Source organism: Coregonus clupeaformis, unplaced genomic scaffold, assembly GCF_020615455.1.
Source record: "Coregonus clupeaformis isolate EN_2021a unplaced genomic scaffold, ASM2061545v1 scaf0250, whole genome shotgun sequence".
In the NCBI taxonomy this organism is placed as follows: domain Eukaryota; kingdom Metazoa; phylum Chordata; class Actinopteri; order Salmoniformes; family Salmonidae; genus Coregonus; species Coregonus clupeaformis.
In genome coordinates, this window is record NW_025533705.1 from 185,001 (window position 1) to 198,454 (window position 13,454).

The following is a 13,454-nucleotide window of genomic DNA, read 5'->3' on the forward strand; positions in this document are numbered from 1 at the left end:
TTTGGCCGCCATTCCTTCCAGTTCTCTGCTGCCAATGACTGGAACGAATTGCAAAAATCTCTGAAGCTGGAGACTCTTATCTCCCTCACTAACTTTAAGCATCAGTTGTCAGAGCAGTTTACCGATCACTGCACCTGTACACAGCCCATCTGAAATTAGCCCACCCAACTACCTCATCCCCATATTGTTATTTATTTTGCTCATTTGCACCCCAGTATCTCTATTTGCACTTCATCTCTTGCACATCTATCATTCCAGTGTTAATACTAAATAGTAATTATTTTGCACTATGGCCTATTTATTGCCTTACCTCCATAACTTGCTACATTTGCACACACTGTATATATATTTTCTGTTGTATTTTTGACTTTATGTTTTCTTTACCCCATATGTAACTCTGTGTTGTTGTTTTTTACCGCACTGCTTTGCTTTATCTTGGCCAGGTCGCAGTTGTAAATGAGAACTTGTTCTCAACTGGCTTACCTGGTTAAATAAAGGCGAAACAAAAAAATTAAAAAACGTATTGGCTGAAACGCAGTACAGCTGACAACTCTTATTGGCTGAAACACAGTACAGCTGACACCTCTTATTGGCTGAAACACAGTACAGCTGACACCTCTTATTGGCTGAAACACAGTACAGCTGACACCTCTTATTGGCTGAAACACAGTACAGCTGACACCTCTTATTGGCTGAAACACAGTACAGCTGACACCTCTTATTGGCTGAAACACAGTACAGCTGACAACCCTTATTGGCTGAAACACAGTACAGCTGACACCTCTTATTGGCTGAAACACAGTACAGCTGACACCTCTTATTGGCTGAAACACAGTACAGCTGACACCTCTTATTGGCTGAAACACAGTACAGCTGACAACCCTTATTGGCTGAAACACAGTACAGCTGACACCTCTTATTGGCTGAAACACAGTACAGCTGACAACCCTTATTGGCTGAAACACAGTACAGCTGACACCTCTTATTGGCTAAAACACAGTACAGCTGACACCTCTTATTGGCTGAAACACAGTACAGCTGACACCTCTTATTGGCTGAAACACAGTACAGCTGACACCTCTTATTGGCTGAAACACAGTACAGCTGACACCTCTTATTGGCTGAAACGCAGTACAGCTGACAACTCTTATTGGCTGAAACACAGTACAGCTGACACCTCTTATTGGCTGAAACACAGTACAGCTGACACCTCTTATTGGCTGAAACACAGTACAGCTGACACCTCTTATTGGCTGAAACACAGTACAGCTGACAACCCTTATTGGCTGAAACACAGTACAGCTGACAACTCTTATTGGCTGAAACACAGTACAGCTGACACCTCTTATTGGCTGAAACACAGTACAGCTGACACCTCTTATTGGCTGAAACGCAGTACAGCTGACAACTCTTATTGGCTGAAACACAGTACAGCTGACACCTCTTATTGGCTGAAACACAGTACAGCTGACACCTCTTATTGGCTGAAACGCAGTACAGCTGACACCTCTTATTGGCTGAAACGCAGTACAGCTGACACCTCTTATTGGCTGAAACACAGTACAGCTGACACCTCTTATTGGCTGAAACACAATATGTCTGTTATTGGCTAATACACAGTACAGGTCTCTAATTGGCTGATACACAGTACAGGTATCATATTGGTTGAAACACCGCAATAAAAACAATGTCAGTACAGGTATATTGTATTTTAGATGGTATGTCCTTGGTCCAACTGTTTACTTGAATAGTTGTTTCATTAAACCAAAGATATCGAAGGTAGTGGCTAATCATTGAGCATTTAAAACTTGATCAGGTCATTTAGAAGTCATTTAGGCTGTCCATTGGAGTTTATCATGGAGATAATTATGAAGTAAATAGCAGCTAAATAACACACTGTCAAACCCAAGCTAGCCAGAGGAATGATTACTGGGGGTGAGGACAAACCCAAGCTAGACAGAGGGATGATTATGGGGGTGAGGACAAACCCAAGCTAGCCAGAGGGATGATTACTGGGGGTGAGGACAAACCCAAGCTAGACAGAGGGATGATTATGGGGGTGAGGACAAACCCAAGCTAGCCAGAGGGATGATTACGGGGGGTGAGGATAAACCCAAGCTAGCCAGAGGGATGATTATGGGGGGTGAGTACAAACCCAAGCTAGCCAGAGGGATGATTATGGGGGGAGAGTACAAACCCAAGCTAGCCAGAGAAATGATTACTGGGGGTGAGGACAAACCCAAGCTAGCCAGAGGGATGATTACGGGGGGTGGGGATAAACCCAAGCTAGCCAGAGGGATGATTACGGGGGGTGAGGACAAACCCAAGCTAGCCAGAGGGATGATTACTGGGGGTGAGGACAAACCCAAGCTAGCCAGAGGAATGACTATGGGGGGTGAGGACAAACCCAAGCTAGCCAGAGGGATGATTATGGGGGGTGAGGACAAACCCAAGCTAGCCAGAGGGATGATTATGGGGGGTGAGGACAAACCCAAGCTAGCCAGAGGGATGATTACGGGGGGTGAGGACAAACCCAAGCTAGCCAGAGGGATGATTACGGGGGGTGAGGACAAACCCAAGCTAGCCAGAGGGATGATTATTGGGGGTGAGTACAAACCCAAGCTAGCCAGAGGGATGATTATTGGGGGTGAGGATAAACCCAAGCGAGCCAGAGGTATGATTATTGGGGGTGAGGACAAACCCAAGCTAGCCAGAGGGATGATTATTGGGGGTGAGGATAAACCCAAGCTAAATAGAGGGATGATTACTGGGGGTGAGGACAAACCCAAGCTAGCCAGAGGGATGATTATGGGGGGTGAGTACAAACCCAAGCTAGCCAGAGGGATGATTACTGGGGGTGAGTACAAACCCAAGCTAGCCAGAGGGATGATTATTGGGGGTGAGGATAAACCCAAGCTAAATAGAGGGATGATTACTGGGGGTGAGGACAAACCCAAGCTAGCCAGAGGGATGATTATGGGGGGTGAGTACAAACCCAAGCTAGCCAGAGGGATGATTACTGGGGGTGAGGACAAACCCAAGCTAGCCAGAGGGATGATTATGGGGGGTGAGGACAAACCCAAGCTAGCCAGAGGGATGATTACTGGGGGTGAGTACAAACACAAGCTAGCCAGAGGGATGACTATGGGGGCTGAGGACAAACATAAGCTAGACAGAGGGATGATTATTGGGGGTGAGGACAAACCCAAGCTAGCCAGAGGGATGATTATGGGGGGTGAGTACAAACCCAAGCTAGCCAGAGGGATGATTAAAGGGGTGAGGACAAACCCAAGCTAGCCAGAGGGATGATTACTGGGGTGAGGACAAACCCAAGCTAGCCAGAGGGATGATTATGGGGGTGAGGACAAACCCAAGCTAGCCAGAGGGATGATTATGGGGGGTGAGGACAAACCCAAGCTAGCCAGAGGAATGACTATGGGGGGTGAGGACAAACCCAAGCTAGCCAGAGGGATGATTATGGGGGTGAGGACAAACCCAAGCTAGCCAGAGGAATGACTATGGGGGGTGAGGACAAACCCAAGCTAGCCAGAGGGATGATTACTGGGGGTGAGGACAAACCCAAGCTAGCCAGAGGGATGATTATGGGGGTGAGGACAAACCCAAGCTAGCCAGAGGAATGACTAGGGGGTGAGGACAAACCCAAGCTAGCGAGAGGGATGATTACGGGGGGTGAGGACAAACACAAGCTAGCCAGAGGGATGATTATTGGGGGTGAGTACAAACCCAAGCTAGCCAGAGGGATGATTATTGGGGGTGAGGATAAACCCAAGCTAGTCAGAGGGATGATTATGGGGGTGAGGACAAACCCAAGCTAGCCAGAGGAATGACTATGGGGGGTGAGGACTAACCCAAGCTAGCCAGAGGGATGATTACTGGGGGTGAGGACAAACCCAAGCTAGCCAGAGGGATGATTATGGGGGTGAGGACAAACCCAAGCTAGCCAGAGGAATGACTATGGGGGGTGAGGACAAACCCAAGCTAGCCAGAGGGATGATTACTGGGGGTGAGGACAAACCCAAGCTAGCCAGAGGAATGACTATGGGGGGTGAGGACAAACCCAAGCTAGCCAGAGGGATGATTATTGGGGGTGAGTACAAACCCAAGCTAGCAAGAGGGATGATTATGGGGGTGAGTACAAACCCAAGCTAGCCAGAGGGATGATTATGGTGGGTGAGTACAAACCCAAGCTAGCCAGAGGGATGATTACTGGGGGTGAGGACAAACCCAAGCTACCCAGAGGGATGATTATTGGGGGTGAGTACAAACCCAAGCTAGCCAGAGGATGATTATGGGGGTTGAGTACAAACCCCAAGCTAAATAGAGGGATGATTATTGGGGGTGAGTACAAACCCAAACTAGCCAGAGGGATGATTACTGGGGGTGAGTACAAACCCAAGCTAGCCAGAGGGATGATTATTGGGGGTGAGTACAAACCCAAGCTAGCCAGAGGGATGATTACGGTGGGGTGAGGACAAACCCAAGCTAGCCAGAGGATGATTATTGGGGGTGAGAACAAACCCAAGCTAGCCAGAGGGATGACTATGGGGGGTGAGTAAAAACCCAAGCTAGCCAGAGGGATGATTATGGGGAGTGAGTACAAACCCAAGCTAGCCAGAGGGATGATTATTGGGGGTGAGGACAAACCCAAGCTAGCCAGAGGGATGATTATGGGGGGTGAGTACAAACCCAAGCTAGCCAGAGGGATGATTACTGGGGGTGAGGACAAACCCAAGCTAGCCAGAGGGATGATTATGGGGGTGAGGACAAACCCAAGCTAGCCAGAGGGATGATTACTGGGGGTGAGTACAAACACAAGCTAGCCAGAGGGATGACTATTCCCCGTGCATCCCGCAAAGGCGGAGGTGTTGCTAACATTTACGATAGCAAATTTCAATTTACAAAAAAAAAAATGGCGTTTTCATCTTTTGAGCTTCTAGTCATGAAATCTATGCAGCCTACTCAATCACTTTTTATAGCTACTGTTTACAGGCCTCCTGGGCCATATACAGCGTTCCTCTCTGAGTTTCCTGAATTCCTATCAGACCTTGTAGTCATAGCAGATCATATTCTAATTTTTGGTGATTTTAATATTCACATGGAGAAGTCCACAGACCCACTCCAAAAGTCTTTCGAGCCATTATCGACTCAGTGGGTTTTGTCCAACATGTCTCTGGACCTACTCACTGCCACAGTCATACTCTGGACCTAGTTTTGTCCCATGGAATAAATGTTGTAGATCTTAATGTTTTTCCACAAAATCCTGGACTATCGGACCACCATTTTATTACATTTGCAATCGCAACAAATAATCTGCTCAGACCCCAACCAAGGAGCATCAAAAGTCGTGCTATAAATTCTCAAACAACACAAAAATTCATTGATGCCCTTCCAGACTCCTTCTGCCTACCCAAGGACGTCAGAGGACAAAAATCAGTTAACCACTTAACTGAGGAACTCAATTTAACCTTGCGCAATACCCTAGATGCAGTTGCACCCCTAAAAACGAAAAAACATTTGTCATAAGAAACTAGCTCCCTGGTATACAGAAAATACCCGAGCTTTGAAGCAAGCTTCCAGGAAATTGGAACGGAAATGGCGCCACACCAAACTGGAAGTCTTCCGACTAGCTTGGAAAGACAGTACCGTGCAGTACCGAAGAGCCCTCACTGCTGCTCGATCATCCTACTTTTCCAACTTAATTGAGGAAAATAAGAACAATCCAAAATTTCTTTTTGATACTGTTGCAAAGCTAACTAAAAAGCAGCATTCCCCAAGAGAGGATGGCTTTCACTTCAGCAGTGATAAATTCATGAACTTCTTTGAGGAAAAGATCATGACCATTAGAAAGCAAATTACGGACTCCTCTTTGAATCTGCGTATTCCTCCAGGGCTTAGCTGTCCTGGATCTGTACAGCTCTGCGAGGGCCTGGGATCGGGAGAGACACTTAAGTGTTTTAGTACTATATCTCTTGACACAATGATGAAAATAATCATGGCCTCTAAACCTTCAAGCTGCATACTGGATCCTATTCCTACTAAACTGCTGAAGGAGCTGCTTCCTGTGCTTGGCCCTCCTATGTTGAACATAATAAACAGCTCTCTATCCACCGGATGTGTACCAAACTCACTAAAAGTGGCAGTGATAAAGCCTCTCTTGAAAAAAGCCAAACCTTGACCCGGAAAATATAAAAAACTATCGGCCTATATCGAATCTTCCATTCCTCTCAAAAATTTTAGAAAAAGCTGTTGCGCAGCAACTCACTGCCTTTCTGAAGACAAACAATGTATACGAAATGCTTCAGTCTGGTTTTAGACCCCATCATAGCACTGAGACTGCACTTGTGAAGGTGGTAAATGACCTTTTAATGGCGTCAGACCGAGGCTCTGCATCTGTCCTCGTGCTACTAGACCTTAGTGCTGCCTTTGACACCATCGATCACCACATTCTTTTGGAGAGACTGGAAACCCAAATTGGTCTACACGGACAAGTTCTGGCCTGGTTTAGATCCTACCTGTCGGAAAGATATCAGTTTGTCTCTGTGAATGGTCTGTCCTCCGACAAATCAACTGTACATTTCGGTGTTCCTCAAGGTTCCGTTTTAGGACCACTATTGTTTTCACTATATATTTTACCTCTTGGGGATGTTATTCGAAAACATAATGTTAACTTTCACTGCTATGCGGATGACACACAGCTGTACATTTCAATGAAACATGGTGAAGCCCCAAAATTGCCCTCGCTAGAAGCCTGTGTTTCAGACATAAGGAAGTGGATGGCTGAAAACTTTTTACTTTTAAACTCGGACAAAACAGAGATGCTTGTTCTAGGTCCCAAGAAACAAAGAGATCTTCTGTTAAATCTGACAATTCATCTAGATGGTTGTAAAGTCGTCTCAAATAAAACTGTGAAGGACCTCGGTGTTACTCTTGACCCTGATCTCTCTTTTGACGAACATATCAAGACTGTTTCAAGGACAGCTTTTTTCCATCTACGTAACATTGCAAAAATCAGAAATTTTCTGTCCAAAAATGATGCAGAAAAAATTAATCCATGCATTTGTTACTTCTAGGTTAGACTACTGCAATGCTCTATTTTCCGGCTACCCGGATAAAGCACTAAATAAACTTCAGTTAGTGCTAAATACGGCTGCTAGAATCCTGACTAGAACCAAGAAATTTGATCATATTACTCCAGTGCTAGCTTCCCTACACTGGCTTCCTGTTAAGGCAAGGGCTGATTTCAAGGTTTTACTGTTAACCTATAAAGCGTTACATGGGCTTGCTCCTACCTATCTTTCCGAGTTGGTCCTGCCGTACATACCAATACGTACGCTACGGTCACAAGACGAGGCCTCCTAATTGTCCCTAGAATTTCTAAGCAAACAGCGGGAGGCAGGGCTTTCTCCTATAGATCTCCATTTTTATGGAACAGTCTGCCTACCCATGTGAGAGACGCAGACTCGGTCTCAACCTTTAAGTCTTTACTGAAGACTTATCTCTTCAGTAGGTCATATGATTGAGTGTAGTCTGGCCCAGGAGTGTGAAGGTGAACGGAAAGGCTGGAGCAACGAACAGCCCTTGCTGTCTCTACCGGGCCGGTTCCCCTCTCCACTGGGGTTCTCTGCCTCTAACCCTGTTGCAGGGGCTGAGTCACTGGCTTGCTGGTGCTCTTTCATGCCGTCCCTGGGAGGGGTGCGTCACTTGAGTGGGTTGAGTTACTGACGTGATCTTCCTGTCTGGGTTGGCGCCCCCCCTTGGTTTGTGCTGTGGTGGGAGACCTCTGTGGGCTATACTCGGCCTTGTCTCAGGATTGTAAGTTGGTGGTTGGGGATATCCCTCTAGTGGTGCGGGGGGCTGTGCTTTGGCGGAGTGGGTGGGGTTATATCCTTCCTGTTTGGCCCTGTCCGGGGTTTCTTCGGATGGGGCCACAGTGTCTCCGGACCGCTCCTGTCTCAGCCTCCAGTATTTATGCTGCAGTAGTTTATGTGTCGGGGGCTGGGGTTAGTTGGTTATACCTGGAGTACTTCTCCTGTCTTATCCAGTGTCCTGTGTGAATTTAAGTATGCTCTCTCTAATTCTCTCGTTCTCTCTTTCTCTCTGAGAACCTGAGCCCTAGGACCATACGTCAGGACTACCGGGCATGATGACACCTTGCTGTCCCCAGTCCGCCTGGCCTTGCTGCTATTCCAGTTTCAACTGTTCTGCCTGCGGCTACGAAACCCCTACCTGTCCCAGACCTGCTGTTTTCAACTCTTTAATGATCGGCTATGAAAAGCCAACTGAGAGACCTGAGCCCTAGGACCATATCGTCGGGACTACCGGCCGTGGTGACTCCTTGCTGTCCCCAGTCCGCCTGGCCTTGCTGCTATTCCAGTTTCAACTGTTCTGCCTGCGGTTATGGAACCCCTACCTGTCCCAGACCTGCTGTTTTCAACTCTTAATGATCGGCTATGAAAAGCCAACTGAGATTTATTCCTGATTATTATTTGACCATGCTTGTCACTTATGAACATTTTTGAACATCTTGGCATGGTTCTGTTATAATCTCCACCCGGCACAGCCAGAAGAGGACTGGCCACCCCTCATAGCCTGGTTCCTCTCTAGGTTTCTTCCTAGGCTTTCGCCTTTCTAGGGAGTTTTTCCTAGCCACCGTGCTTCTACACCTGCATTACTAGCTGTTTGGGGTTTTAGGCTGGGTTTCTGTACAGCACTTCGAGATATTAGCTGATGTAAGAAGGGCTATATAAAATAAAATTGATTGATTGATTGACTATGGGGGCTGAGGACAAACATAAGCTAGACAGAGGGATGATTATTGGGGGTGAGGACAAACCCAAGCTAGCCAGAGGGATGATTATGGGGGGTGAGTACAAACCCAAGCTAGCCAGAGGGATGATTAAAGGGGGTGAGGACAAACCCAAGCTAGCCAGAGGGATGATTACTGGGGGTGAGGACAAACCCAAGCTAGCCAGAGGGATGATTATGGGGGTGAGGACAAACCCAAGCTAGCCAGAGGGATGATTATGGGGGTGAGGACAAACCCAAGCTAGCCAGAGGAATGACTATGGGGGGTGAGGACAAACCCAAGCTAGCCAGAGGGATGATTATGGGGGTGAGGACAAACCCAAGCTAGCCAGAGGAATGACTATGGGGGGTGAGGACAAACCCAAGCTAGCCAGAGGGATGATTACTGGGGGTGAGGACAAACCCAAGCTAGCCAGAGGGATGATTATGGGGGTGAGGACAAACCCAAGCTAGCCAGAGGAATGACTAGGGGGGGTGAGGACAAACCCAAGCTAGCCAGAGGGATGATTACGGGGGTGAGGACAAACCCAAGCTAGCCAGAGGGATGATTATTGGGGGTGAGTACAAACCCAAGCTAGCCAGAGGGATGATTATTGGGGGTGAGGATAAACCCAAGCTAGTCAGAGGGATGATTATGGGGGTGAGGACAAACCCAAGCTAGCCAGAGGAATGACTATGGGGGGTGAGGACTAACCCAAGCTAGCCAGAGGGATGATTACTGGGGGTGAGGACAAACCCAAGCTAGCCAGAGGGATGATTATGGGGGTGAGGACAAACCCAAGCTAGCCAGAGGAATGACTATGGGGGGTGAGGACAAACCCAAGCTAGCCAGAGGGATGATTACTGGGGGTGAGGACAAACCCAAGCTAGCCAGAGGAATGACTATGGGGGGTGAGGACAAACCCAAGCTAGCCAGAGGGATGATTATTGGGGGTGAGTACAAACCCAAGCTAGCAAGAGGGATGATTATGGGGGGTGAGTACAAACCCAAGCTAGCCAGAGGGATGATTATGGTGGGTGAGTACAAACCCAAGCTAGCCAGAGGGATGATTACTGGGGGTGAGGACAAACCCAAGCTACCCAGAGGGATGATTATTGGGGGTGAGTACAAACCCAAGCTAGCCAGAGGGATGATTATGGGGGGTGAGTACAAACCCCAAGCTAAATAGAGGGATGATTATTGGGGGTGAGTACAAACCCAAACTAGCCAGAGGGATGATTACTGGGGGTGAGTACAAACCCAAGCTAGCCAGAGGGATGATTATTGGGGGATGAGTACAAACCCAAGCTAGCCAGAGGGATGATTACGGTGGGGTGAGGACAAACCCAAGCTAGCCAGAGGGATGATTATTGGGGGTGAGAACAAACCCAAGCTAGCCAGAGGGATGACTATGGGGGGTGAGTAAAAACCCAAGCTAGCCAGAGGGATGATTATGGGGAGTGAGTACAAACCCAAGCTAGCCAGAGGGATGATTATTGGGGGTGAGGACAAACCCAAGCTAGCCAGAGGGATGACTATGGGGGGTGAGTACAAACCCAAGCTAGCCAAAGGGATGATTATTGGGGGTGAGTACAAACCCAAGCTAGCCAGAGGGATGATTATTGGGGGTGAGTACAAACCCAAGCTAGCAAGAGGGATGATTATGGGGTGTGAGTACAAACCCAAGCTAGCAAGAGGGATGATTATGGGGGGTGAGTACAAACCCAAGCTAGCCAGAGGGATGATTATGGGGGGTGAGGATAAACCCAAGCTAGCCAGAGGGATGATTATTGGGGGTGAGTACAAACCCAAGCTAGCCAGAGGGATGATTATGGGGGTGAGTACAAACCCAAGCTAGCCAGAGGGATGATTATGGGGGGTGAGGACAAACCCAAGCTAGCCAGAGGAATGATTACTGGGGGTGAGTACAAACCCAAGCTAGCCAGAGGGATGATTATGGGGGATGAGGACAAACCCAAGCTAGCCAGAGGGATGATTACGGGGGGTGAGCACAAACCCAAGCTAGCCAGAGGGATGATTACGGGGGGTGAGGACAAACCCAAGCTAGCCAGAGGGATGATTACGGGGGGTGAGGACAAACCCAAGCTAGCCAGAGGGATAATTATGGGGGGTGAGTACAAACCCAAGCTAGCCAGAGGGATGATTATTGGGGGTGAGTACAAACCCAAGCTAGCAAGAGGGATGATTATTGGGGGTGAGGACAAACCCAAGCTAGCCAGAGGGATGATTACGGGGGGTGAGGACAAACCCAAGCTAGCCAGAGGGATGATTATGGGGGGTGAGGACAAACCCAAGCTAGCCAGAGGGATGATTATGGGGGGTGAGCACAAACCCAAGCTAGCCAGAGGGATGATTACGGGGGGTGAGGACAAACCCAAGCTAGCCAGAGGGATGATTACGGGGGTGAGTACAAACCCAAGCTAGCCAGAGGGATGATTATGGGGGTGAGTACAAACCCAAGCTAGCCAGAGGGATGATTACTGGGGGTGAGTACAAACCCAAGCTAGCCAGAGGGATGATTATGGGGGGTGAGTACAAACCCAAGCTAGCCAGAGGGATGATTACGGTGGGTGAGGACAAACTCAAGCTAGCCAGAGGGATGATTATGGGGGTGAGGCCCTGAACTTAGTCACTGTCACTAGCCGGCATCCACCCAGTACCCTGCCCTGAACTTAGTCACTGTCACTAGCCGGCATCCACCCAGTACCCTGCCCTGAACTTAGTCACTGTCACTAGCCGGCCTCCACCCAGTACCCTGCCCTGAACTTAGTCACTGTCACTAGCCGGCATCCACCCAGTACCCTGCCCTGAACTTAGTCACTGTCACTAGCCAGCTAACACCCGGTTATTCAACCCTACACCTTAGAGGCTGCTGCCCTATGTACATAGACATGGAATCACTGGCCACTTTAATAATGGAACACTAGTCACTTTAATAATTTTTACATACTGCTTTACTCATCTCATATGCATATACTGTATTATTTTCTACTGTATTCTAGTCAATGCCACTCCGACATTGCTCGTCCTAATATTTATATATTTCTTAATTCCATTATTTTACTTTTAGATTTGTGTGTATTGTTGTGAATTGTTAGATACTACTGCACTGATTTGATTTGATGCAAGCACCCCCCCCCACCACACACAGCTCTGTGGAAAGAGGTGTTTTCAGGAGGCACAGTGGTGCTCCATGGCTGGCTAACAGGGCACGATGAGGCACAGTGGTGCTCCATGGCTGGCTAACAGGGCACGATGAGGCACAGTGGTGCTCCATGGCTGGCTAACAGGGCACGATGAGGCACAGTGGTGCTCCATGGCTGGCTAATAGGGCACGATGAGGCACAGTGGTGCTCCATGGCTGGCTAACAGGGCACGATGAGGCACAGTGGTGCTCCATGGCTGGCTAATAGGGCACGATGAGGCACAGTGGTGCTCCATGGCTGGCTAATAGGGCACGATGAGGCACAGTGGTGCTCCATGGCTGGCTAACAGGGCACGATGAGGCACAGTGGTGCTCCATGAAAAACACACACAACAAACACACACATACACTCTTAGAAAAAAAGGTGCTATCTAAAACCTAAACGGGTTATTCAGCTGTCCCCATTGGAGAACCCTTTGAAGAACCCTTTTCGGTTCTGTGAAAAAGGTTCTACCTGGAAACAGAAAGGGTTATCCTATGGGGACAGCTGAAGAAACCTTTTTTCTAAGAGTACACACTACTCACAGTCAGGGTGCTCATAGGGCAGCCAGTGGTGTTTGGTGTTCTGGAACTCAAAGTGGGAGTTGCGTAGCTGGCACTGCTGGGCCCTGAAGTCCTCAAAGTGTTTGGGGCAGTCCTCGGTGTTACATAGCTGGAACTCATAATTCACCCCGGGACAGTCCCCACCGCCGTTAGAGGGGCTGAGGAGAGGGGAGAAACATTCACTTTATCGTCATTATACATTTTCTAAATTACACAAACACATCTATCAGGTAGTGCAGGGGTACTCAAATAGGTTCAGTCACACAAATGTCCTGTGTGGTAAAAGGTCTGGATGGATATTGTCATTTATCAACAAAAAACCCACCGCACAGCCCATGCCGACCCCAAACTGTTCAAACTTTTCATACCGCTCTTGTTGGCGGAAAGGACATTTTCCCCTTTTAAAGCTAATTTCCTGCAATTCCACACATTTTGCCATGTCAAATAAAATAAAATTGTATTGCCATGTCTTGTGTGTTCCTATGATACCTGGGTGACTCAATAAAATCAAATGGGGTCTCCCTGGGGGTCGAGGCCCCTGGGCACATAATCTGGCCATGATAAATACAAGATTTAGATAGGCTAACCAGCTAACTTACATACCTAGCTAACATGTGCTAGATTTAGATAGCTGGTTAGCCTAATTTACCTACCTAGCTAACATGTGCTAGTTTTAATTTTATTTCACCTTTATTTAACCAGGTAAGCCAGTTGAGAACAAGTTCTCATTTACAACTGCGACCTGGCCAAGATAAAGCAAAGCAGTGCGATAAAAACAACAACACAGAGTTACATATGGGGTAAAGAAAACATAAAGTCAAAAATACAAACAGAAAATATATATACAGTGTGTGCAAATGTAGTAAATTATGGAGGTAA

At 47.8% G+C, this 13,454-nt stretch overlaps 1 protein-coding gene across 1 annotated transcript in view; it reads right to left on the minus strand.

The window, feature by feature from the left end:
- Window positions 1–13,454, minus strand: part of adamts3 (ADAM metallopeptidase with thrombospondin type 1 motif, 3) — a 384,520-nt gene that overhangs the window by 146,497 nt on the left and 224,569 nt on the right. The window contains exon 13 of the mRNA XM_041869483.2: window positions 12,558–12,733. Within this exon, the coding sequence (XP_041725417.2) occupies window positions 12,558–12,733 (176 nt within the window). The remainder of the gene's footprint in view (window positions 1–12,557; window positions 12,734–13,454) is intronic.